This window comes from Echeneis naucrates, chromosome 17 (assembly GCF_900963305.1).
Source record: "Echeneis naucrates chromosome 17, fEcheNa1.1, whole genome shotgun sequence".
NCBI lineage: Eukaryota > Metazoa > Chordata > Actinopteri > Carangiformes > Echeneidae > Echeneis > Echeneis naucrates.
This window is the reverse complement of record NC_042527.1, coordinates 9,253,550-9,278,644: the sequence shown is the minus strand read 5'-3', so window position 1 is coordinate 9,278,644 and position 25,095 is coordinate 9,253,550. Positions and strand designations below refer to the sequence as shown.

The 25,095-nt window shown below is 41.1% G+C and overlaps 1 protein-coding gene across 1 annotated transcript in view; it reads left to right on the top strand.

Annotated features, from left to right (window-relative positions):
• Positions 1–25,095, top strand: part of dnah9l (dynein, axonemal, heavy polypeptide 9 like) — a 32,843-nt gene that overhangs the window by 5,894 nt on the left and 1,854 nt on the right. Inside the window, exons 11-83 of the mRNA XM_029524748.1 lie at positions 424–528; positions 671–862; positions 1,151–1,351; positions 1,445–1,780; positions 1,890–1,967; positions 2,054–2,109; positions 2,202–2,322; positions 2,447–2,616; positions 2,726–2,948; positions 3,041–3,157; positions 3,376–3,462; positions 3,593–3,751; positions 3,902–3,985; positions 4,091–4,249; positions 4,516–4,638; positions 5,084–5,206; positions 5,359–5,583; positions 5,692–5,910; positions 6,113–6,280; positions 6,506–6,631; positions 6,725–6,832; positions 6,923–7,054; positions 7,190–7,350; positions 7,613–7,769; positions 7,854–7,999; positions 8,118–8,234; positions 8,317–8,455; positions 8,887–8,979; positions 9,130–9,324; positions 9,554–9,631; positions 9,982–10,139; positions 11,561–11,690; positions 11,871–12,019; positions 12,115–12,265; positions 12,417–12,548; positions 12,660–12,833; positions 12,944–13,148; positions 13,595–13,760; positions 13,984–14,086; positions 14,236–14,373; positions 14,471–14,572; positions 14,669–14,830; positions 14,984–15,067; positions 15,460–15,569; positions 15,697–15,859; positions 16,012–16,135; positions 16,590–16,732; positions 16,874–17,035; positions 17,205–17,264; positions 17,348–17,521; positions 17,636–17,782; positions 17,927–18,040; positions 18,250–18,393; positions 18,971–19,153; positions 19,457–19,558; positions 19,745–19,879; positions 20,007–20,180; positions 20,383–20,515; positions 20,606–20,708; positions 20,897–21,019; positions 21,129–21,333; positions 21,740–21,904; positions 22,089–22,229; positions 22,409–22,579; positions 22,664–22,786; positions 22,875–23,068; positions 23,262–23,410; positions 23,572–23,699; positions 23,818–23,955; positions 24,039–24,128; positions 24,205–24,396; positions 24,490–24,609; positions 24,935–24,994. Coding sequence (XP_029380608.1) covers positions 424–528; positions 671–862; positions 1,151–1,351; positions 1,445–1,780; positions 1,890–1,967; positions 2,054–2,109; positions 2,202–2,322; positions 2,447–2,616; positions 2,726–2,948; positions 3,041–3,157; positions 3,376–3,462; positions 3,593–3,751; positions 3,902–3,985; positions 4,091–4,249; positions 4,516–4,638; positions 5,084–5,206; positions 5,359–5,583; positions 5,692–5,910; positions 6,113–6,280; positions 6,506–6,631; positions 6,725–6,832; positions 6,923–7,054; positions 7,190–7,350; positions 7,613–7,769; positions 7,854–7,999; positions 8,118–8,234; positions 8,317–8,455; positions 8,887–8,979; positions 9,130–9,324; positions 9,554–9,631; positions 9,982–10,139; positions 11,561–11,690; positions 11,871–12,019; positions 12,115–12,265; positions 12,417–12,548; positions 12,660–12,833; positions 12,944–13,148; positions 13,595–13,760; positions 13,984–14,086; positions 14,236–14,373; positions 14,471–14,572; positions 14,669–14,830; positions 14,984–15,067; positions 15,460–15,569; positions 15,697–15,859; positions 16,012–16,135; positions 16,590–16,732; positions 16,874–17,035; positions 17,205–17,264; positions 17,348–17,521; positions 17,636–17,782; positions 17,927–18,040; positions 18,250–18,393; positions 18,971–19,153; positions 19,457–19,558; positions 19,745–19,879; positions 20,007–20,180; positions 20,383–20,515; positions 20,606–20,708; positions 20,897–21,019; positions 21,129–21,333; positions 21,740–21,904; positions 22,089–22,229; positions 22,409–22,579; positions 22,664–22,786; positions 22,875–23,068; positions 23,262–23,410; positions 23,572–23,699; positions 23,818–23,955; positions 24,039–24,128; positions 24,205–24,396; positions 24,490–24,609; positions 24,935–24,994 — 10,422 coding nt within the window. The remainder of the gene's footprint in view (positions 1–423; positions 529–670; positions 863–1,150; positions 1,352–1,444; positions 1,781–1,889; positions 1,968–2,053; positions 2,110–2,201; positions 2,323–2,446; positions 2,617–2,725; positions 2,949–3,040; positions 3,158–3,375; positions 3,463–3,592; positions 3,752–3,901; positions 3,986–4,090; positions 4,250–4,515; positions 4,639–5,083; positions 5,207–5,358; positions 5,584–5,691; positions 5,911–6,112; positions 6,281–6,505; positions 6,632–6,724; positions 6,833–6,922; positions 7,055–7,189; positions 7,351–7,612; positions 7,770–7,853; positions 8,000–8,117; positions 8,235–8,316; positions 8,456–8,886; positions 8,980–9,129; positions 9,325–9,553; positions 9,632–9,981; positions 10,140–11,560; positions 11,691–11,870; positions 12,020–12,114; positions 12,266–12,416; positions 12,549–12,659; positions 12,834–12,943; positions 13,149–13,594; positions 13,761–13,983; positions 14,087–14,235; positions 14,374–14,470; positions 14,573–14,668; positions 14,831–14,983; positions 15,068–15,459; positions 15,570–15,696; positions 15,860–16,011; positions 16,136–16,589; positions 16,733–16,873; positions 17,036–17,204; positions 17,265–17,347; positions 17,522–17,635; positions 17,783–17,926; positions 18,041–18,249; positions 18,394–18,970; positions 19,154–19,456; positions 19,559–19,744; positions 19,880–20,006; positions 20,181–20,382; positions 20,516–20,605; positions 20,709–20,896; positions 21,020–21,128; positions 21,334–21,739; positions 21,905–22,088; positions 22,230–22,408; positions 22,580–22,663; positions 22,787–22,874; positions 23,069–23,261; positions 23,411–23,571; positions 23,700–23,817; positions 23,956–24,038; positions 24,129–24,204; positions 24,397–24,489; positions 24,610–24,934; positions 24,995–25,095) is intronic.

The window sequence follows — 25,095 nt, the reverse complement described above, 5'->3', positions numbered from 1 at the left end:
GAAATTACCAGTGGAACAGTTGCACTAGTTTGCTTTGAATAAAGAGCGGGACTATTTTGCATTCACATCTATAACCAGTGTGTGACTATCAGAAAACATAATCAGCATAAAATAAGAAAAAAGTGATGAAATGTTCACTGAAAAGCACAGCAGCAATGAATAACCAATCCAACTAATCCAAGGATAAATTCTTATCTGATGGACTATGTGCATTTCTTCTAATGTGCCATATACTGTATATGTGCCTTTAATTCCAACAATAATTGCCTTTACATATCTACCATTCATATATTCATGAGTGTAAATGAGATTTGCAGTTCATCTGATGATCCTATCATTTCAGATTTATTCCCATTGTCCTAAAAGGAAACAAAACTTTGTTGTATCATATTGTTGAGTGCATGTTCTCCTCTCTCTTCCCAGTTGACATCAGTGCTAAGGGAGGTGAAGTATTTGGGTATGTTGAAGAACCAAACCATTCCCAAAGCAGCTCTCCATCTCTACTCCAAAAGGGAAAGACTGTACATGGTGCTTAGTTAACCTCCTCGTATTGCACTGGACATTATGACAGACAGCTAATTATATTTAATAGTGTATGAATTCTTTAACAGCGAATGGTTTGTTGGAAATATGTCAAACTCAATCTGATAGCCTCTATTATAAAATCTAGCACAGACAGACGCTGACCTTGGTGACCCAATGGTACAACCAGCTGCAAAATACCATCCTGGCTGTAGAGCTGGGATTAGTGAAAGATGAAATGGACAGGACAAAACAGCAACTTCATCCAGCTCTGCAGGAGCTTACCTGGGCTCAGGATGACCTTTGGGACTACATTCAGAGCACGCGAGACCTGGTCAAGGTGCACAATATTTTCAATGGGAATTGACATTTCCTACTTAAAGCATTCATGTTGACACTAGTCTAAGCTGGTCTCAGATGCATTTCAAGATGAAATATAAAGAATAACTGGTTAATTTCAGAGTTAATTTAATGGTATTGTTAAAACAGCAGTGAAATGTGAATATAAATGGAGCATGAAGTTTGGTATTTCTAAAAGGAACAGATTTCTAAAAAGAAAATGCATGCATCTGCCAACCAAAGGGAGCATTATTCCTGGCTTTGATAACTTCTCCTTTGTCATCACCAGAGCATCTCCAGTCGCGTCCAAAAGAGCAAATCTAACATAGAGGCTATCCAGGCCCACATGGGTAAATTCAGCCACCGTGCCTTCATCACAAGAAAAAGCCACAGTTCTGCTCTACTCATATTCTCTGACATTGAGGAGTGTGTTTCCAAACAGCATGCACTTATCACCAGTACAGGAGAGCAGATTCACAAACTTTTGCAGGTTTGTACAAAGTCTCACCGTTGATTACAATGAGAAGGATGTTAACAGCCTCCTTAACACTCTCTGATGCACTGCTTTTCCCTTGCACTCCAGGAGAACCAGTCTCTGCTCGGTGTTACAGACCTCAACAGCAGTGAGTGGCAGGCCTACACAGAGTATGTGGATCAGATGATCATAGCAGACTTTTCCAGTGCAGTGCGGTGCTCCCTGCAATACCTAATGGACAACACAGATGCAGCCCAGCGTATTACACCGTTGTTTGAGGTCCAGCTGGTACTCAAAAACAATGAGATGACCTTTGAGCCCTCATTTGACTTTAACCACAGTGGTAACTTCTATGATATTGTGGATAAGATGGTGGCAAATATCACAAACATGGCATCCTTCATTGCCAGAGTGGCTAATCATAAACAACTGGAAAACTATCAGGTGCTGTAAATTCTCAGCTTATACACACATACTGCATTAACATAAAAATATATGTCACTTCTTACACTGCTACACTGCCATATCCAGCTATTTTTTTCTCATCTTGTAGTGTGACATAAATAAAAAGGAGGATTTGTCAGCAATGTGCCATGTAATCCGCTCACGGGCACGATCTGTTATCGCTAAGGTAGGTGTTTGTTTTCTGTCCACAGATAAAGACCAATTTACAATGCTTCATTGTTTTCACTGAAATGAATGACTATTCATTTTCAGGCCAGGGAATACCAGGGGTCATTTGCCAGTTACAGCTACCTTTGGACCGATGATAGGTGAGATGAGACTTCCTGTCATTCTCATTACTTTAAAAATGATAGTTTGAAGTGAATAGAAAAACCACTCCTTTTTTCTTAACATATCGCAGGTCTGAATTCATGAGGCAGTTTTTGCTTTATGGCCATGTGTTGAGTACAGAAGAAGCTGAGCTGTACGCTGACTATGAACTGAAGAAGAACCCACCCACACTGGATAATTTCAAAGAGCAGGTGTGCTTCACCAGCCTTTTATGTGCCTGCATTTACATTTTGTATTGATCTTGTCAATGGCAGGACTCTGGTTCTTTTTTCTTTGACCATTTTCTCTGAGCTGTCATATCATTGGTCTTTTCAGATTAACTTGTTTGAGTCTCTGTATGAACGAGTGAGCAAAATGGAGGACAGGAGGGTGTTTTATGGCTGGCTGCAGCTTGACATCAGACCCTTTAAGCATACACTGATGAATGTCATAAAGAGGTGGAGCTGGATGTTCAAGGAGCACCTGCTAAACCATGTCAACCAAAGGTGAATGCAAACAAACTCATATCTTGTTTTCTCTCTAAATGGACAATAATTTCAAAAATGATGTAAAATGATTAACACCCATTAACATCATCTTCTCTTTGTCATGCAGTGTGAGAGAATTATCCTCTTTTGTTCAGGATACAGCCCATGGTCTTTCTAACAAGGTGTCAGATGGTGACTATGCAGGTCTTGTGGACATCATGGGACACCTCATGGCCATCCGAGACAGACAGATCAGCAATGAGCAGCACTTCAAACCTCTCAAGTCCACTGCTGAACTCCTCAAGACCTACGGACAGCAACTGCCTGAGAGCGTTTACACACAGCTTGAAGTGTGTGTTGTTGCCCAGATGCACATATTTCCATGAATACTAGTAGAATATGTCTTTTTTTTTTTTATCCATAAATTATGTTCTTCACACAGGAGCTGCCCGAGAAATGGAAGAGTCTCAGGAAAATTGCCTTCACCGTCAAACATGAGGTGGCACCTCTGCAATCAAATGAAGTTTCAGTTATACGCAGGAAATGTGTTCGGTTTGAGGTAAGGCTGTGTGTGACGGATCGGATGTCAGTGTGGAGGCCCCCAACAAAGAGCTCAATATCTGACATATAAACCTTCTCCCTTTCTATCCTGCATTATATATGACTGACACCACACGCCATAGTGTGGATGGTGGAAGATGGACAGCTGGAGGCAGATTATCTCAAAATCTACAGTTTATTGAAACTCACATTTTCTGTTTTGTCTCCGATTTTTAGGTTAAACAGCATGAGTTCAGAGAACTGTTTCGCACTGAACCAATATTTAAGATTAACGTGGAAGAGCCGTATAAATTAATTGATAAGGCAAGTTAAAAAGTGTACATAATTTCCTATTCAAAGAGGTCATACCATTACAGCAGAAATACATTCCATAATTTTTGGTGAAACGGTAATATAATGATAATAATTTATGTCCAAAACGTCCTTGTTTCAGTCCAATCGAACAGTAGCAGTGATGGAGACAGAAATGAAGAAGCTGCAGGACACTGCTGATCTATTTGAGGTCAGCTTCCCAGAGTACAAGCAGCTGCGTCAGTGTCGCTCTGACATCATAATGGTGAAAGCAGTTTGGGACATGGTCATCTTTGTTAAGGTACACAGTAATTAGCACAGTAAAAATTGGCATTCGATTTCCACTCTGCACGTGCTTACACAATTGCCGCTCTTGCTCTGATTTCCTTTTCCTCTGTAAAGTTCGTTATATAATCAGTATAAATGGTTCCATTCTCCTCTTTTATGTCAGACTAGTATTGAGGACTGGACCAAGACTCCATGGAAAGAGATCAATGTTGAGCAAATGGACATGGATCTGAGACGATTTGCTAAAGTATTGCAAGCTCCCATTGAAAGACAGATATAATGAAATTCTTTTTTTTTTGTCGCTATTTCTGAATTATTTCATGATTAATAAATCTTTCTGTCACACATTAAGGAAATGAAGATGTTGGATAAGGAGGTGCGGGTCTGGGATGTCTACATGGGTCTGGAGTCAACTGTGAAGAACCTGTTGACCTCTCTGAGAGCTGTCAATGAGCTGCAAAACTCTGCTGTTAGAGAAAGACACTGGCAACAGCTTATGAACACCACCGGGGTATGAGACTATCTCTGCTGCATCACAGTGTCTCATACCAACAGATTCAATAACGTTTCACTATTGATCACGTTCTGCACTGTGCATTTGCTATTTTATTGAGTTCCGTTCTGTTCTTCTTTAATCTAGTGTTCATGTACTTTCATTCAACTCTTCTACAGAGTCCTCCAGGCCTTTAATGATCAGCACGGTTCAGTGAACCCAATTATCCTGATCTGAAATCTAATCACGCTCATGGTTGCCTGGAATTTTTTTTTGGCCTTTAGGTCATGTTTGAAATGGGGGAGGGCACCACCCTGGGTGACCTCTTGGAATTGCACCTTCACCGTGTGGAGGAAGAGGTCAAAAACATAGTGGACAAGGCTGTTAAGGAAATGGCCATAGAGAAGGTACTTTTAATATATTCATATAGTAGTCAGCAATGCTGTAAGGTAACCACCAAGTATTGACTATACCAAATAAACATTTCCTTATTGGGTTCGTTATAGTAGGACATTTTGTAATTCAGTTCAGTTTCCTGGAGTGATGGGTTAACTTGAAGAAAATTTTTTCTAATCTTAATAAAAAATAAGCCTCCATCAATGCCACAATATCATTGGCCATTGATTGTAGTTTCAACCATCTTCTTAAATAAATCAAAAAAATAAGATATATGACTTTATTGATGCATAAATGTTTTCTAACTCTAAACGACTAACAGTATTACACAGAAATGTGCAAAACAATAAACTTCTTAAGCTTTATTTCTATCCAGCTAGCCATCTTTTTTTTTTGGCGGGGGGGGCACTCTTAATTCCACATCTTTAAAAGAGATATTTTGTATTATTGGCTTAGGTTTTGGCAGAGATAACCCAGACATGGAGTGTTATGTCATTGTCATATGAGGCTCATGCCAGTACAGGAACCCCTCTGCTCAAAGCAGATGAAAATCTAATAGAGACTTTGGAAGACAACCAGGTGAGTGTGCATCACTATATTGCTTCCCCACAGTATGGGAAATATGACCACTTGAACTGAATATGTGTATTATGATGCAACGTATTTCTCTGTTGGTTTGGAGAGCCAAAGAGGCTTTTGGAGTGTAAACGACTTTTTCCATGTCTCTTCAGGTTCAGCTGCAGAATATCTTGATGAGCAAGTATGTAGAGTATTTCCAGGAAGAGGTGAGCGGATGGCAAAAGAAGCTAATGGTGGCTGACCTGGTCATCTCTTCCTGGATGTCTGTCCAGAAGACCTGGGCACACCTTAACAGTATCTTCACCAATAGCCACGACATCCGCTGCCAGTTGGCCAATGATGCAAAGCGTTTCCAGGGAATACATTCTGACTTCCAGGTAACAGTTGCACATGGCAGAGCAAGGCCTGTGCCAACTGTATCAACAAGGTGGCTCATCTATTGCACTGTGCTTTGTGCATCTTTTTCATTTTCTGCTCTTTCCAAGGGCTTGATGATTGAGGTGGTGCAGAACAGTAATGTGGTTGAGGTGACCAACCAGCCTGGTTTCCTTGAGAACCTGGAGACTTTGCAGCAGCGACTGTCTGTGTGTGAGAAGGCCCTGGCTGAGTACCTGGAGACCAAGAGGCTCACATTCCCCAGATTTTACTTTGTCTCTGCCTCAGACCTGCTGGAGATCGTGTCCAAAGGAACACAACCCAAAGAAGTGACAGAATTATTTTTTTCAAGAAATAACTCACTGAGGGATAACCAGATCATTTAAGTTATCAGTGTGCTCTTTTCTTCAGGCTGTTTCTTGGTGTTGTGGAGATTGTTGATCAAAATAGAAATGAAAGACAAAGAAAATTCAGACTATTTGATGAATTCCGTTGAAATGCTTTCTGTGTGTGTTTTTGTTTTTTTTCTAGGTGACCAGACATCTGCTGAAGCTTTTTGACAACATTGCAGATCTTCGCTTCAAGGATTCAGACAGAAATGGAAGAGCAGAGGAGGATGAGGAGGCAGTTGCGATAGGCATGTACAGCAGAGAGGGAGAATATGTTCCACTGTCTGAGCCCTGTCTCTGTGTAGGACAGGTACTGAACAGCAAAATATGATTTACAAGTTTGTAGAATTACAGTCACCACTGTATTCAGCCATCACCATAAAATGGTTTAGCTTAATTAACATCTTTGTCTATGTTCTTTATCATATGTCCAATAAGTATATAATTGTGCTTAAATACATTTGCCATGTGCAATCATTTTCAAGCGCTTTGTTTTATTTCTATTTCTATTTTGACATTTTGAGTCTGTCTTCAGGCTGAGTGTTGGTTAAGTGCATTGGAGAACACCATGCGCTGTACAGTTCAGAAGGAGATCCAGGAGGCTGTAGCGGCCTATGAAGACAAGCCACGAGACCAGTGGCTCTTTGATTATCCTGCACAGGTGCAATTTATGGATGACTGGTGGAATTAAAACTTCAAGTTTGCAAACATGGAAATAATCTGTCGTCTGGGCCTGTTTTCCTTCCGTTCATAGGTAGGACTGACTGGTAGTCAGGTGTGGTGGGCCACAGATGTGGGCATTGCCTTTGAGAGAGTGGAGGAAGGATTTGAGACAGCCCTCAAAGACTACAACAGAAAACAGGTATTACTAACACACTTACAATAATTATGATGATGGTTTAATAAGCTTGCTTATTTCTTCAGTGATGTTTGCTGAATTCTGATTTTATAGATTACACAACTGAACTTGCTCATCCACATGTTGCTTGGAGAATTAACCCCTGGAGATAGACAGAAAATAATGACTGTCTGTACTATCGATGTTCACGCTCGAGACGTGGTGGCCAATCTCATAACTCAGAAGGTAATCATCATATTTACCATGTTTTTAGCAAATAATTAAACCGTCTTGATAAAGAAAAGTGTATTATTGGGATCATGGTTAATGGACAATGTTTTCTTTAATTAGGCCTTCCTGTTTTTGTTGTGTGTCCCTCAGGTGACAACAGGACAGGCATTTGCGTGGCTCTCCCAGTTACGCCATCGCTGGGATGATGAAACCCGACACTGTTACGTTAACATCTGTGACGCTCAGTTTCAGTTCAGCTATGAATACCTGGGGAACACTAACAGGCTGGTCATCACTCCACTCACTGACAGGTACACACACACTTCTAGTTCTTTAAAGAAAAGTTGCATGTGGGCCTTTGTTTGGATAAAGTGAAAACAAATATTAGTGACAGAGTCCTCTTCCTCCACAGCCATTATCAGGTCAAGGCACTTCATGATGTGTGGCTTAAAACAACTTAAAACAACATTATTTACTATTAACAGTTCCACTGAATCATACATGCATCTCTCTCTCTCTCTCTCTCTCTATATATATATATATATATATATATATCTTTTCAATTTCTGTTAGGTGTTATATAACCCTGACTCAGTCCCTCCACCTGACAATGAGTGGTGCCCCCTCAGGCCCAGCTGGCACTGGTAAGACTGAAACTACTAAGGACCTTGGACGCTCTCTGGGTATCATGGTATATGTCTTCAACTGCTCAGAGCAGATGGACTACAAGGTAGCTTCGACTGTGCAGATGCTGGCCACAGTGTCAAAATGTCACATTTATCTAATGTATTCTATCTCCATCACATTTCTTCAGTCCATAGGAAATATTTATAAAGGTCTGGCTCAGACAGGCGTGTGGGGATGCTTTGATGAATTTAACAGGATATCGGTCGAAGTGCTCTCTGTGGTGGCTGTACAGGTCAAAACTATACAGGATGCTGTACGCAACAAGAAGCAAAGGTAAATGGCCTTGTAAACTGTCCATATAGTTATGCACGTTTCCTGCCAATGCAAAACGGAAATATAATTTCTGTGTATCCCTTTTGTAATCTATAATTGGTTCTGTATGTGTGCACAGGTTCCATTTCCTTGGAGAGGAGATTGAGCTGAAGCCAACAGTGGGAATCTTCGTCACCCTGAACCCTGGTTATGCTGGCAGAGCTGAACTCCCAGAGAACCTCAAAGCTTTATTCAGGTCAGATATATAAAGCGAATTGGAAGATCAACTCATGTTAAAGGTGACTAATTAAAAATAAGAGTGGTTTGGTTTGGTTTAGGCCATGTGCCATGGTGATCCCTGACTTTGAGCTGATCTGTGAGATCATGTTGGTGGCAGAAGGCTTCATAGATGCTCGTTTGCTGGCACGGAAATTCATCAGTCTCTACACTCTTTGTAAAGAGTTGCTCTCCAAACAGGTACGTTCATAGAACATAGAATTTTCCAAAGTTACTTAAATTATCCTCTGAGGTATTTTACGAAGAGTACACACAATCTAATAATCCAGGACAAACGTTTGACATGCGCTAGGGGGTGCTATCGTATCTTTTCCTGACTTTTCCTTATGGTTTGATAATTCATTGCATGCTGATCATTTGATTGACTGACAAGGCTGATAATGCTTGCTGCCTCCTTTTACTTAACTTTTAATCAATACTTTTGTGTATATTATGATGGATATAAAGGACATGATCAAAGTTAGTATGAGTTTTGGAATGCAATTTTCACTCCTCAGCATTCCTACTTGAAAATTCACAATTTGTATAGCCCTGCAATTTCAGCAACAATTTAATGTAAAATTATCATACTTGTGTGATTACTTACGCAACTCAATTCATTTCTCTTTCAGGATCATTATGATTGGGGTTTAAGGGCCATCAAATCAGTTCTGGTTGTGGCAGGATCTCTAAAAAGAGAGGATCGTAGCAGACCTGAAGAGCAGGTATCGATCTCTCATCTCATGAGTAGTTAATCTAAGATCAGCTCTTTGGAATAATACAGCTTGTAGTGTCCACATATTTCAATTTATTTAAGTGCATATGCTTTGTTTTTGTTTTTAGTTTTTTTTATTAATTGGTTAATTTCTCCTCAGGTGCTAATGCGGGCACTGAGGGATTTCAACCTGCCTAAGATAGTGACCAGTGATGTGCCCATCTTCCTCGGGCTGATCAGTGACCTGTTTCCTCAGCTGGACGTTCCCAGGAAGAGAGACCCTGAGCTGGAAAACTGCGTTCGCCAGTCAGTCAGTGAACTGCGCCTGCAGCCTGAAGAAAACTTCATACTTAAGGTGTCTTATCTTCTCTTTAAAAATGCCAAGCCCCTCTTTTTTAGTACCAGCACAAACCGTCATTTGAGTTTGTATTGTATTAATTTGTATTAAGAAAATATAAGAAAACCAATATAGGCAATGAATAAAATTCATACACACACGGTTCATCAGCATAATTAGTGTAAAAATATTAATATTGTTTTTACGAGCAGGAATCAAGTATGAATCACTGTATTTGTGTCCTCAGGTGACTCAGCTGGAGGAGCTGTTGGCTGTCAGGCACTCTGTGTTTGTAGTAGGTGGGCCAGGAACTGGAAAGAGCCAGGTTAACTTCTGTCTACCTACAGAATCCACGACACCACATTCATAGTCTAAGCTTTCATTTGGTTTAATGAACAACATAAAAAAAATACAATTTTATATTTGTATCACAAAATATTTCTTCACGTAGCACTTAAGAGATCTTAAGATTTTTTATTTATTATATAGAAAATAGGGAGATAAGTCGAAAACACACTCAACTATTGCACTGCCCTGCTGCTGCCCTGTATTACTATCTAAAGTCAGAAAGCAACCCACAGTGCACTAAAATTTCCACACCATCTAGACTGATAATGAGATTTACTCCTGTGAAAAGACACTGTATCATATATTTACAGTACATTTGGTTATCAGATCCTGAAGACTCTTCATAGAACATATACGAACATGAAGATGAAGCCTGTATGGAACGATATCAACCCTAAAGCAGTGACCACAGATGAGCTGTTTGGCTACCTGCACCCTGCTACCAGAGAGTGGAAAGATGGTGAGGATTGTACAGGGAATTTTATAATAAATAGATGATAATTAAAGGAACACACGATTCTTCCCAACTTTAGGTCAATTTCAAACTTTTGCTGCCAAGATGGCCACTGGTTAGACATACGGTGATGGTCAGCTCTATCAATGTGTCAAATATCATGAAAAGAACTTGGTATCTAAGGAATTTGTGAATTTATCTAACTTTACATGATACTTGGGTGTCATCTGTCAGGATTAATTTCTGCTATTTTTGTAGTTTTGGACACTTTTCATGACAGGTGTTTGAGAACCAGCATTACTGGATTACCTGGAGTATCAGAAAGACAGTTGTTTTCTTTTGTCTTGCTCTTGAAGTACTCATATAATAAACATAAAATATGGCTACAAAAAAAAATTGCCAAAGACATGGAAGAGTTAAAGAGATCCCTGAATTTCATGTCAGTATAGTTGGCCAATGTGGTAACACAACAGACAGGCCTGCTGGATTTAAGGGAGGAAGTGCAACAGCTGAAGGCTTTGACCAAGAAAAAGATAAGATTGAAAAGCTTGAAAGAAGAGTGGGAGATCTGGAACAATATACAAGAATGAATGATCTGGTGATATCTGGACTTGAGACAACTCATCGCAATTATGCATGAATCACAGCAGGTGACAAGAAAGGGGAGAATGAGCTGAACTTCCCTTACTTGAGCAGCAAGTCGCCAAGTTCTTCAATGGCAAAGCTATTCCTCTAGACTTTAAAAATAAAGCTGGGTGTTGTACTATTCATTTGAAACACAACATCATCATCATCATCCTTCAGTTTGTGAGGAGGAAATCTAAAATCGAGCTGCTTCAACATGCAAGCATACTGAAGGATACACGAGTATACTGTATGTCAATGAGCATCTCACAAAGAGAAATGCTGAGATTGCAGTAAGTAAGAATTCTGAAGAAGAAAAAAGCGAATTCAGGACTCCTGGACAAGGAACTGTAAAGTAATGTTAAGACTCAGTGCTACACCAGAACAAGCTGTAGTTTTAGTCGTCATCAGAGATATCACAGACCTTGATCAATATAAGTGAATATCAGGACCGGTAGAACAGTGGAGGAGTGTCAGTTGTATTTTTTTCTTGTTTATTTGTTTTGTTTTGCTTTTTTGTGGGGACAAAGGAGGGAAAATACTAACGGTAACACTAATAATGCAATGTGTGAATACATAGATTTAAAGTCTTTAGATCTTCAAGACTATGAGCTTCTGTCTTTTCTTTTTTTTTGGTTATTGTACAATATATATTTGTGTGTAATTAGTTTTGTTTGTATGTCAATAAATATGATGATGATGATGAATAACTTTTGTTAAATTGTTAAAGGGACCTTTTCTGGCTCATAATTATCTTTCATTTAAATGCTCTATACATGTAATAATTTGACTATTTTGACTGATTTGCTTTTCTCTCCACTTCATATAAGGTCTGTTCTCCTCTACCATGAGAGAGCTGACCTCACTGGGTCATGATGGGCCCAAATGGATTGTACTGGATGGAGATATTGACCCCATGTGGATTGAGTCTCTTAACACAGTTATGGATGACAACAAGGTGAAAGTACATTGTTGCCTTCTTTGCTTTTTTCTTATGACATATTTTGTCCTTTTTTGAGCATTCAGTCTTACATCATCCAACCTAAACAATATTAAGTACATACACTTTTGTCACTGCTGGTCCTTTTACGTTTTGCAGATACTTGCTGACCCACTGAATTTTCTCTTCTCTGTGCAGGTATTGACTCTTGCCAGTAATGAGAGGATCAGTTTGTCGTCCTCCATGCGTCTCCTGTTTGAGATCTGTCATCTCAAGGCTGCTACTCCAGCAACTGTGTCCAGAGCAGGAATACTCTATGTCAACCCACAGGACCTTGGCTGGAGCTCGTGAGACACACTCAACAATTTAAATCAACATCAATCTCACATCTTCACTGTAATTATGCTTTTTCAAGCAAGTGCTGTCTTCACCATATTTTCAGTTATGTAACTAGCTGGATCGACACCCGAGAGGCCCAATCAGAACGAGCCAACCTGACCATTCTCTTTGATAAGTATGTGCCATACTGCCTGGAACAAGTGCGCTGCAACCTGAAAACCATAACACCCATACCAGAAAACAGCATGGTGCAGGTGAGGACTCACAACATGTTTGTTTTGTATCTACAAAAATTCAGCCAGTTGTAAAATTTCTATATTGTGTCTATTATATGTTGTGAGAAATGTGTTACTATACAGTGTAGTGTCCAATTAAATATAAAATGGCTGCGTTTTGCTTAATCAGACACTGTGTTCCTTGTTGGATTGCCTGCTGACAGAAGAAAACACTCCTGCTGATTCCCCCCGAGAACTCTACGAAATCTACTTTGTCTTTGCCTGTGTCTGGGCCTTTGGGGGGGCTCTCTTCCAGGATCATGTGCGTGCTGGAGAACTTCTTTGTGTTGATTATAATTTTACTCAATTTTCTTTTGCCAAATTTTACTGTTTGTGTTACTTGATGTTATATTCTCCAAAACGCCATTTTCAGCTGAATGACTACCGTGCTGAATTCAGTCGCTGGTGGTCTAAAGAAATGCGGGCAGTGAAGTTTCCCTCACAGGGCACCATCTTTGACTATTTCATTGACTCTGACACAAAAAAATTTACTCCCTGGAGCGAAAAGAAGGTGCCATTTGAGCTGGAACCTGATGTACCATTACAGGTGTGTACTAAGGTTTTATATGAATTGAAAACTGGAGATTATATTCAACAGTCAATATTGACCACGTTCCTGCCAAGCCATTTAGCCGTGTTATGTGGTATCTGCTTTAGACGGTGCTGGTCCACACCCCAGAAACTATTTGTCTGACCTACTTTATGGACCTGCTGCTCCAGAGAGGCACACCTGTCATGTTGGTGGGCAACGCTGGAGTGGGCAAGACCATCCTGGTGTCTGATAAAGTTGCCAAACTGAAGGAGGACTACATGGTAGCCAAAGTCCCCTTCAACTACTACACCACGTCAGCCATGCTACAGCGTAAGAATCACAGGAAACAGAAGTTAAATGACTGTTGCCCATTCATGTTTCATGGCCTTTGTGCCATTGTTAAAGCTGTTTCCCATTAACTATTTGTGAGGAAGGAGAAGGCGCTTTTGATTAAGTAGGAAACTAGATCTTTTTTGTCCAAATGTCATCTTTTTAGAAGCTAAATAAATGAATATCTGCAGAAACTTTGTGAAAAATGCAGGCAGGGATTTTGACCCCAGGTGTTATGTCACAATGTATTTCATCTTGTTCTAGTGCCTCACTACATTTGCCTATTATTAGCTGTTAGATTTCACAGCCCTCACTACAGCATGTGCACTGAGTCGTTCAGTTATTCATGTATTTTTAATGTTCTTTTTTAGATGCAGAAATGAGAAGAGAGTAATTTTCCCTGCTTTTCATGAATTCCTCTTGTGCTCTTATCCATATGTTATCAGGTGTCCTGGAGAAACCTCTGGAGAAGAAAGCTGGTCGTAAGTTCGCTCCTCCTACGACTAAGAGACTCATTTACTTCATAGACGACCTTAACATGCCTGAGGTGGATGTTTACGGAACTGTCCAGCCGCACACACTCATACGCCAGCACCTTGACTACAACCACTGGTGAGACGGAGACACGTTTACAGATCCACGCTCTGTCAGCATGTACCAGTGTTTCCCATGTTCTCACCTAAGTAGATTTTATGCGCTGACAACTTATTATGTCATGTGCAATAAAAGCTTCTTCGCTCAGAGCAGCCTTGGGGAAACACTGTTGATACTGTTCATACACATTATACAGATTGTTGTTGGTTAGGTGGAAATTAAATGATGTTGATCTTCTTAGGTATGACAGACAACGACTGGTACTGAAGGAAATACATAACTGCCAGTATATTACCTGTATGAACCCAACAGCAGGGAGCTTCTCTATCAACCCCAGACTACAGGTACACATTTAAATGCACAAAGTTACATACACTACATACTACAGTAACAATACAGATCAGATTTTAAAGGCAGTTCAGAAATTAATATTGGTAAAGGGACAGACTCCTAATGGTAAATAATTGTTAAATACCCCCCATTTTCCTTCCAGAGACATTTTGCAGTGTTCTCAGTACATTTTCCTGGCACTGATGCACTGGCCACCATCTTCTCCAGTATCCTGTCAGCTCACTTCCTCCAGGGAGGCTTCAGCTATGGCGTCTCTCGCTCAGTTGGAACACTCATACAGGTCTACAATATACAAGGCACTGCCTATAAATATTGTATGTGCCAATATCTATACAACCATCTCTACATCTGCTCATGCTTTGGCTTTGCTCATCCAGGCAGCTATTTGTCTACACCAGAAAATCAGTCAGAACTTCCTGCCTACAGCTATACGCTTCCACTACATATTCAACCTCCGAGACGTCTCCAACATCTTCCAGGTTATTGAAAATGCATAATACATTACTTTATTGTGCTATGTTTACTTCATTGATAAAGTCACATCAACGCCACTACTCTGACATCCTGGCATATAGGGCATCCTGTTTGCCCTGCCCGAGTCTGTCCGTTACCCCACTGATCTGGTTCACCTGTGGCTTCATGAGAGCTCCAGGGTTTATGCTGACAAACTAATGGAAGAAAAAGATGTGGAACTGTTCAATAAAATCCTCCTGGACACTGGCAAGCGATATTTTGAGGTAAAAAACAAAGAACATATGATGATATTAAAAACATCAACATTTTCAAAAGTTTTATTTCGGCAATAAGCAATACATAATCAACAGATCAGATCAAAGAAAGTCACCACGTCAGTATAACACTATGTCTGTCTTCTTGACAATTTTCCGCAGGGAATAGATGAGTCCATCTTTATCCACCAGCCTTTGCTGTACTGCCACTTCGCCCAGGGAGTGGGAGAGCCTCGCTATCACCAGGTGGACACATATACATTTACATACAAGCTAGTTTGAGCTGTTTTGGTTTAGATTTTGTGCCACTCCACTCCTACTCAAGTATCAATTTATTTTTTAATAGCAGCGATAATTTAAGCAGGGAAGTTTAATTGTTTTTGACTTACGGCAATTTAGTACGTGAATTATCTGTAGCTCACATATTCAAAGACCGTATGGCATAAATTCAGCTGTCATGTCTAATCTGCCATGGAATAAATGAGGATAAATGCACTATCTAATTACCTTTCATTTCTTTATGGTGCTTGAATTGGAAGGTACTCAACTCAAGTCTCGATAAAAACTTAATTTCATTATGTATTTTGAAGTAAGTAAGCACAAATCAAGTTAATTTGTGTATTTGGTCTCACTGTCAGGCTTCAGACTGGGAGAAACTCCAGAAGACACTGGCTGATGCCCTGGAGCATTATAATGAGCTGCACGCTGTCATGGACCTGGTTTTGTTTGAAGAAGCGATTCAGCATGTGTAAGACACACACATACACCAGCTGCAGTTCAACACATACTGTCTGCTGACATGTACAAGTGCATATTTACACGTAAATATACCATAGACTACACACAATGTAGCTGTATTCTGTGTTGGTGTTAAGGTGTCGAATCAGTCGTATCCTGGAGGCTCCCTATGGTAATGCCCTGCTGGTGGGGGTTGGGGGAAGCGGGAAGCAGAGCCTGTGTCGGCTGGCTGCCTTCCTCAGCGTGCTAGAAGTTTTCCAGGTCACCCTGCGCAAAGGCTATGGCATCAATGACCTGAAAGTAAGTTTACATCTACATACTCATGCACAACATAAAAAAATCCCATTCAACTTCTAAATATAAATGGAGCACAATCCTTCCTCCTTTGACTTGATTAGTTGGTGACTTGTTGTGTATTCTTTGTCCCGTTTCTGCAACCCCCTTCTGTCCAGAGTGACATAGCAGCATTGTATATCAAAGTGGGGGTGAAGAACATTGGGACAGTGTTCCTTCATACAGATGCCCAGATTCCAGATGAACGCTTCCTGGTTCTAATCAATGATATGCTGGCCTCAGGTATGTAAAATTGTCTGTGTTCCAAGAATGAGCAAACCTTTTTCTCTTGCATGTAAATTTATGGTGTCAAAGCCTCTCAGAGAATGAATACAGTGACCCTTGACAAAGGGAAAAATTCTTTTCTATTATTCATTTGAATTGGAGAAGAGAAATGAGACTCGAGTCTGAGTCTGCTATGCGATTGGCTCGTGAAACAAAACACTTGGCCAAACCATTAACACCTAATCACATTATATTTTGTCTTTAGGATGGTGTATACGTCTGACAGAATAGAATTTATATTCTTCAGAATATTTTGTCGAAAAAAGTGTGCCAGCCAGCATCTAGCATTCTGTCACCAAGCAACATCATTGGGCCAAAAAGGCACTAAATCAGCAAATCAGCAACTCTAATAGGGGAAGTTGTGGTATCATATATAAACAGAAAGAAATACAAATTATTTTGTGTTATTTAGGGGATATTCCAGACCTTTTTAATGATGAAGAGGTGGATACTATTGTGACATCCATTCGCATGGAGCTCAGAGGACTAGGACTCATAGATACCAGAGACAACTGCTGGAGCTTCTTTATTGAGAGGATACGGAGACAGCTTAAGGTCTGAAATATCATTTATGTCATTTAAAAACTGTTTATTACAGTCTATCAAAGTATAATATGGCCCTGGCTTTATTTAAACACATTTTACGACATCATCAATTGTGAAATAAGTCTGCTGTTACCCCCTCCACCCCTCCAGGTCGTCTTGTGTTTCTCTCCAGTTGGATTCACATTGCGGACACGTGCACGGAAGTTTCCAGCTCTGGTGAATTGCACAGCAATAGATTGGTTCCACTCCTGGCCTCAGCTTGCCCTGCAGTCTGTCAGCTCTACTTTCATAGAGAAGATTCCTGGGCTGGAGGTAACAACTCATTCACCAGTATTCATTCCCTTTCATTCATCAAAAGCAAAATATTGTCAGATATGGTTCTATATTAGATTTGTCAGGATTGTTAAGTCTATCGGGAAAATGTTGTTACTTTAGCTAATGGCTGCAGTGTGTTAAATCTTAACGCATTCATCCATTACAGACAAATGTGAGGGCATCAATCAGTGAGTTCATCTCTTACGCCCACACGAGTGTCAATGAGGTGAGTCATTGTGAAGCACCTTGGTCACCTGGTCATCTTCTCTAAGATCCCCTCTCAGACTAATGTTTAACTCCACCATTCAGGTGAGTGTCAAGTACCAGCAGAATGAGAAGCATTTTAACTACACCACCCCAAAGAGTTTCCTGGAGTTCATGAAGCTGTACGGTAATCTGCTGGGGAAGAAGCGCACAGAGCTGACCCAGAAGATGGAAAGATTAGAGAATGGGCTACAGAAACTGCAGTCTACTGCCTCACAGGTCAGAAAGCATGCACTGTGTTGCATGAGTACATGCTAAGGTTAGTAAGCCCACCCGAAAAATGTTCTCGAATAGTTTTGCACTGCCTTTTTTTTTTTTTTTTTTTTTTTCCAGGTGGAGGATTTGAAAGCCAAGCTAGCAGTGCAAGAGGTGGAGCTGTGGCAGAGGAACACAGATATTGAAGCACTCCTTGCTAAGATAGGACAACAGACAGACAAGTTGAACCAAGAGAGGGCTGTGGCTGATGGTGAAGAGCAAAGAGTAAGCGTGTGTGTGATTCTAGGTCCTATCAAGGAGCAAAGGAACAGACAAACACCCCTGTGTTCTCAAAATCATGCCACATTTTGACACGGGAGGGAAATAAACCTAATCTGCGACAGTTCATGATGTGTTTTAACTGTTCAGGTGGCAGCAATTCAAGCTAAAGTGACCAAACAGCAGCAGGAGACTGAAGATGATCTGGCCAAGGCTGAGCCTGCCCTACAGGCAGCTAATGCAGCCCTCAACACTTTAAACAGGGTAAAAGACTTGTTTACAACTTTACAGACACACACACTTAAAACACAATGACCTGAGATCTTTCACTGCACTCTGCTTATTTTATTAGCTTTTTCCAATCTATGTCATATGTGCTCATTACAAGCAGTGCAAATAAACTGTATAGCCATATAACTGCATTATAAGGCTGTGTCTGTGTTTATGTGTGTGTTTGTGTGTATGTTAACTAGTTGAACCTGACAGAGCTGCGGACGTTTCCCAACCCTCCAGCTATTGTCACCAACGTCTCGGCTGCTGTTCTGGTGCTTTTGGCTCCCCAAGGCCGAATCCCCAAAGATCGCAGCTGGAAGGCTTCCAAGATGGTTATGAGCAAGGTGATATTTTACATGATACAGTGTTGTGTTTCTCAAATTAATGAGCCACAGCTACAAAGCCAAGAATTCTCAAACTCCAGAAAAAACATTGTGTGACATGAGTTAAAGCTGTTTTATCCGTTATAGCTTGTCTAAAATGCCAACACAACTTAAAGTTTAATATGAATGCTTTATTTTTTATTAATTTTTTCATATATCTTGTAATAGTCCATTGAATGCTGGTATTTTAGCAATTTTCGCTTTGCTCAATACTTGATGTGAAGTCCACTTACCCTTTTCCAATACATTGCCTTTAATCTTTTATAACCTCTTTATATTATGATCTTTATGTTTATGTAACCACTGATGATTGATTTGTGTCCAACAACCACATTACAAAAGTGTTTTTATCTCAGTGTTTAATTTTCCTGGTTAATGAAAGTGTTGTAGGCAAAAGGAAAAAAAACTGTGAGAAAACTGTTATTGTATATTGTTGTATTATTATGGTCCACTTCTTTTTTTCATGCATAGAGACTGTGACATGACACTATTTTATTTGATACACTCCCACACACTCTCTGCACATATGTGCATCCAGGTGGATGACTTCCTGCAGACTCTGGTGAACTTTGACAAAGAGCACATCCATGAGGCCACAGTGAGGTGTGTCAGGGATGAGTACCTCAGTGACCCGGAGTTCAACCCAGAGTTTGTACGACAGAAATCCTCGGCTGCTGCAGGGCTCTGTGCCTGGGTGATCAACATCATACGCTTCCATGAGGTACTCACATTTACAGCAGCTGGCTGTTTGTGTCATACAAGCCAGGCCATTGTGGGATGTTGTTCAATGTACATCTCCGTGTTCTGGTTGTTTGATAAGTTGTTTTCTGTTTCCCAAATTATCCTGCTGCCCTGGGTAGATTTTTGTAAGTATGGCTCTTTTCTGTGTGTTTTCAATTCATGTACTTGGTGAAGAAGATGAGCTGATATTTATTATATTTAATTGGTTATAGATGGTTTATTGCTAATATTGATGCCAACCTGTGTCATATTGAAAAAGTGTGTGCATTTGTCATGTCACCAGGTGTTATGTGAGGTAGAGATGAAGAGGATGTGCTTGTCTCAGGCCAACGCTGATCTGGCTGAGGCTGCTGAAAAATTGGAGGCCATCAGAAAGAAACTTGCTGTAAGCCATTTACAGGAACGTTGTTCCTTCCTTTATCTTTAATTAATAATTTTCTTTCTTTATTGCCTTCTTCATAAGTGTCGTCATATAATCGTATTACTTGTTACAGTGAATTATAGGACAGCTCCCTTGCTACACTCCTTCAATGCTTTTTCTCACATTTTAGACTTTTACTCTCTTCCTCAGGAACTGGACAGTAGCCTTGAAATGCTGAAAACAGCATTTGGGAAAGCAACATCAGAGAAAATGCGCTTTCAGGAAGAAGTCAACCACACCAACAAGACAATAGAACTGGCCAATCGTCTGGTCAAAGGGCTTGAGGTGGACACAGGAAATCTTCAGTGAATTCTGAAAATGGATTTTTGATATTTCATTATATGCAGTGTGTTGTGCTATTCCTTGTCTGTTACGGTTGACGTATAATTTTGTATCTTGGTTTGGGTTTCAGAGTGAGAATGTGCGTTGGGCACATTCAGTGGCTGAGTACCATGAACAGGAGGAAACTCTGTGTGGGGATCTTCTCCTAACTGCAGCATTCATTTCTTACGCTGGCTCTTTCTCCAAGAAGTACAGAAGAGAACTAATGGACAACCTTTGGATGCCCTTTCTGCGCAACCAGAAGGTCACAATTTACACAACAGCAGTTCCCACTATGAAAAATATTTTCTCTAACATCAAAATCAAATTTAAGATTTGTAGTGATGTTCTGTTGCTCTTTCCAACTGCAACTGCTTTTCCCTCCCTCTGCGTTCACCTCAGCTCCCTGGCCTTTACAGCCATAGGTTCATATTGCTCATGTGTCTGTCATGTCATCACTCTGTCAGGTGTCCATCCCCATGACAGAAGGCCTGGATCCAGTGTCAATGCTGACTGATGGTGCAATGGTGGCCCAGTGGAACAATGAGGGCCTACCTGGAGACAAAATGTCCACTCAGAATGCGACCATCCTCACAAATTGTGAGAAGTGGTTATGTTTAAAGAGATAGAACAAGATTTTTTTAACACATACAGGTAGCTCTGTGTGTGTAATGTGTGTTTTGCTTTCAGGTGAGCGCTGGCCTCTCCTCATTGACCCTCAGCTGCAGGGCATCAAGTGGATCAAGAGCCGCTATGGCAGCAGCCTCAAGGTTGTCAGCCTTGGCCAGAGAGGGTCAGTGTTTTCTCTTTCCAGTTCGAATATCCTCAGGTCCTCAAGTGTCAATGCACCCTAAGTTTCTTCAGGGACACTGATCTGATTCTTTGTTTTCATTAATGACATTATTGTTTCTCTCTAGAGGAAATGAATTTGTCTCGGTGTTACTTTTTCATTTTCACATATTAATATTTGAGTAATTCCAGTTATGTAGATGTGATAGAACAGGCTGTAGTGGCAGGTGACACTGTCCTCATCGAGAACCTTGAAGAGACCATTGACCCTGTCATTGACCCTCTGCTGGGACGGCACACAATCAAGAAGGGCAGGTAACCCTTCAAATCCACAATGAACAATTGTACAAAAACCAATTTGTTTATGTGAATGCGTTTTCTCTCGTGCTCCAAACTCCAGCCTTTTTTCTGCCTCCCATCTCAGTTGTATAAAGGTTGGGGACAAGGAGTGTTTCTTCCATCCAGGCTTCAGACTGATCCTGCACACTAAACTGGCCAATCCTCACTACAAGCCAGAGATTCAAGCACAAACCACCCTCATTAATTTCACTGTGACCAGGGACGGACTGGAGGACCAGCTTCTGGCACAGGTGGTGAATCAGGAGAGACCTGATCTTGAGTACCTTAAGGTGGGTGAATGAGCTTTTTCCCCTCATTATGTGGATTACTGGTTTACCTTTCCAACAACATAATGCTCTTGAACAGTGACCATCAGTGTTTTTTGATGGAATTATATAATAGTTGCAGTGATAACTAAAAGCAATACATTTTTAGTTTTGGTTCATCCACCATCTATATGTCTTGTCCGTCACGGTCATGGGTGGCTGGAGCCAATCCCAGCTGACATTGATATTTACAGACAGCCATCCAAACTCGCACTCAAACCTGCAGGCAATTTAGAGCCATCAATCCACCTGAATGCATGTCTCTGGACTGCCCAGGGTTCAAACAGAGAACATTGGTGGTTAACACTGCGACACCTTGCCAGCCTCGTTTTCACTTTGTAAAAATAATTTTTGTCTGCTCTTCCTGCAGAGTGAACTGACCAAACAGCAGAACATGTTTAAGATTGAGCTGAAGCTTCTGGAGGATGAGCTGCTGACCAGATTGTCTGCTGCAGAGAGCAACTTCCTGGGAGACAACGTGCTGGTGGAGAAGCTCGAGACCACCAAACACACTGCTGCTGAGATAGAGATGAAGGTAACAGGCATTTCACTTTCTGCTGTGATTTGTTCCGGCATGTGTTGAATATCACAGTAGATTCTCTTGTTTTCTTCTTTTATAACCTAACATTTGCTCTACCCCCTTTTTTTCCCTGTGCTCCATCTTTATTTGTCCTATTTGTTTTTATTCATTCTTGTGTCCTTTTATCCTTCATTCTCAGGTCCTAGAAGCTAAAGTTAATGAGGTGAAGATAAATGAAGCCAGAGAGCACTATCGTCCTGTTGCAGTTAGAGCGTCTCTTCTCTACTTTATCATGAATGATCTCAACAAAATAAACCCCATGTACCAATTCAGTCTTAAGGTAACCAGAAGGGAAGATTGAGAGCCATCTCAAAGTCCAAAAACTAACTGTGGATGAGAAAGTAGCACACATTCATATTGAACTAAATTAGATCGCATTCAATATCTTCTGCTTAACCAGTGATGAAGAATATATGAGTGAGCATAACGCATGCTGTGCTGGTTATTTCTTCTTCTCAGGCCTTTAATGTGGTTTTCCACAAAGCAGTTGAGATCGCAGAGGCCTGTGAGGATGTGAAGAGTAGAGTAAGCACCCTGATAGACTGTGTCACCTACTCCACCTTCAACTACATCAGCAGGGGACTGTTTGAGAGAGACAAGCTAACCTTCACCGCACAGCTAGCCTTCCAGGTGTGTGTGTGTGTGTGTGTGTGTGTCAGCGTCAGTGTTTTTAAAGTGTGTGTTTTGTCTCTGACTCTGTTCGCCCTCTTTCAGTTGCTTCTGATGAGCAAAGAGATAGATGTGCGAGAACTGGACTTCCTGCTACGTTTTAACATTGACCACAACTATATCAGCCCCCTGGACTTTCTGTCCAACTCAGCATGGAGCGCCATCAAGGTGCAAACACACACTGGAGTTATTTGGCTTGCTCTTAGAAATAAATCATAGCATAAATCATCACCTGCAGTTCCTTGTCTCTGCGCAGGTGATGAGTTTCACCGATGAGTTCCGTGGCCTGGACCGGGACATCGAGGGTTCCCCTAAGCGCTGGAAGAAAATGGTGGAGTCTGAATGTCCAGAGAAGGAGAAGTTTCCTCAGGAATGGAAGGGGAAAAGCTCCCTGCAGAAACTTATCATGATGAGAGCCCTGAGACCTGACCGTATGACCTACGCTCTCAGGTGCTGGCGATCAGTCTTCGATCTTGAATCCTCCCGTTTTCATCATAAATCTTGGGCATGATGCTGACTAATGTCTACTTTTCCCACCCAAAATGATTAGTGTTTTCAAAATTGTATTTTATTTATGGCTACATCCAGCAATTATTTCTATCACTTATTTGTAATGTTTGTTTCTGCTGTTGGAATTCAATAGGAACTTTGTGGAGGAGAAGCTCGGTGTTAAGTATACAGAGGGCCGAAAGACAGAGTTTTCAAAGTCCTTCAGAGAAAGTGGTCCAGCCTCGCCTGTGTTCTTCATCCTTTCTCCTGGAGTGGACCCTCTAAAAGATGTGGAATCACTGGGTATTGTCTTCGAAGTCACTGCAAACACACACACAGACTACACACAACTACATATCCATAAACACAATACAGTACAATGCTGTTAAAGCAGCACTAAATGTAAGAAATGTTTTTCACTCATAACAGCAGACCAATATTTTTTCGTCCATTTGTGTTCTCAGGAAGGAAGCTGGGTTTCACTATCGACCTTGGAAAGCTTCATAATGTGTCTCTGGGTCAGGGTCAAGAAGCTGTGGCTGAGGTTGCCATGGAGAAGGCCGCCAAAGAGGGTCACTGGGTGATATTGCAGGTCTGGATGAAAGATGGGTGGTGTGAGCCTCTACCTGTACTATTGACTGTTCCACTGACTTACGTTTTCTGCAGTTTTCTGACTTTTCTTTGTGGGTTTCCAATCCATTTCGTCGTAGAACATCCACCTTGTTGGTCGCTGGCTGGGTTCACTGGAGAAGCTCCTGGAGCGCTGCTGTGAAGAGTCTCATCCTGACTACAGAGTGTTTATGAGCGCGCAGCCAGCACCAACACCTGCAGAGCACATTATCCCACAGGTAGAAGATGCAGTGTACATTCAATATCATTATCAGTTCTTAACTTTAAAAGTGACTCTGAATGATATAATTTTTCGATTCAGGGCATTCTGGAAAATGCTATCAAGATCACCAATGAACCTCCGACAGGCATGCATGCCAATTTGCATGCTGCTCTGGATAACTTTGACCAGGTGAGCTTTTGCTTTGTAGCTTGTGGCAATGGTGCATATAAATGTATTGATTTGTTCGGTTATTGCACCCTCTCAGGACATCCTGGACCAGTGCAGTCGAGAGCAGGAGTTTAAGACCATCCTCTTCTCTCTGTGTTACTTCCATGCCTGCGTGGCTGAGAGAAGGAAGTTTGGCCCTCAGGGCTGGAACAGAAAATATCCCTTCAACACTGGAGACCTGACAATATCAGTAAATGTCCTTTTCAACTACCTGGAGGCTAATGCACAGGTGGGCTGTGGGGGGGTCAGGTGTGAGTAAGCCTGTCCAGGGTGTGTAGTGATCGCTTTGGTCCTGATTTTCACAATGATTATGAAAATGAAGGTGCCGTGGGAGGACCTAAGGTATCTGTTTGGGGAGATCATGTACGGAGGACACATCACTGACGACTGGGACAGACGTCTCTGCAGGACATACCTGGAGGAATACATGCAGCCCAGCCAGGTTAGACACACATTCGAAGGAGACAAAGAGAGATAGGCATGAATGTAACCCTCTGCAGGTTCTCATCAGAGTTTGGCTAACAGCAGCAGCACACAGGCTGACCGAATACAGCCTCTTTCATTAACTGTGTTGAGCTGAGCGTGGCTGAGAATCTGCACAAGTTCGTAGCGTTTGCGATAAACGAGTGTCTGGCAGCCAAAAATGCAGAGTTGGCCCGATGTTGGACCAAGAAGATTTGGTTTACTGTGTTGAGATATTTTTAGGTTTTGTACTGAATTAGAGATTTTAGGCTAAAAGTTTTCCTTTCTGTTGCTCCACTTCTCAGTTTGATCGTAAACTTGCTTTGGCACCTGGATTTTTCGTCCCCTCCAACCTGGACTATCAGGTAATAAATAGTCAGTCGCACCTTGAACATCTAACCAGTGTAAATGAAAAATCGGCATGCTGATGTATCCTGCATCAGTGGAATCACGACACAGTTCTTCC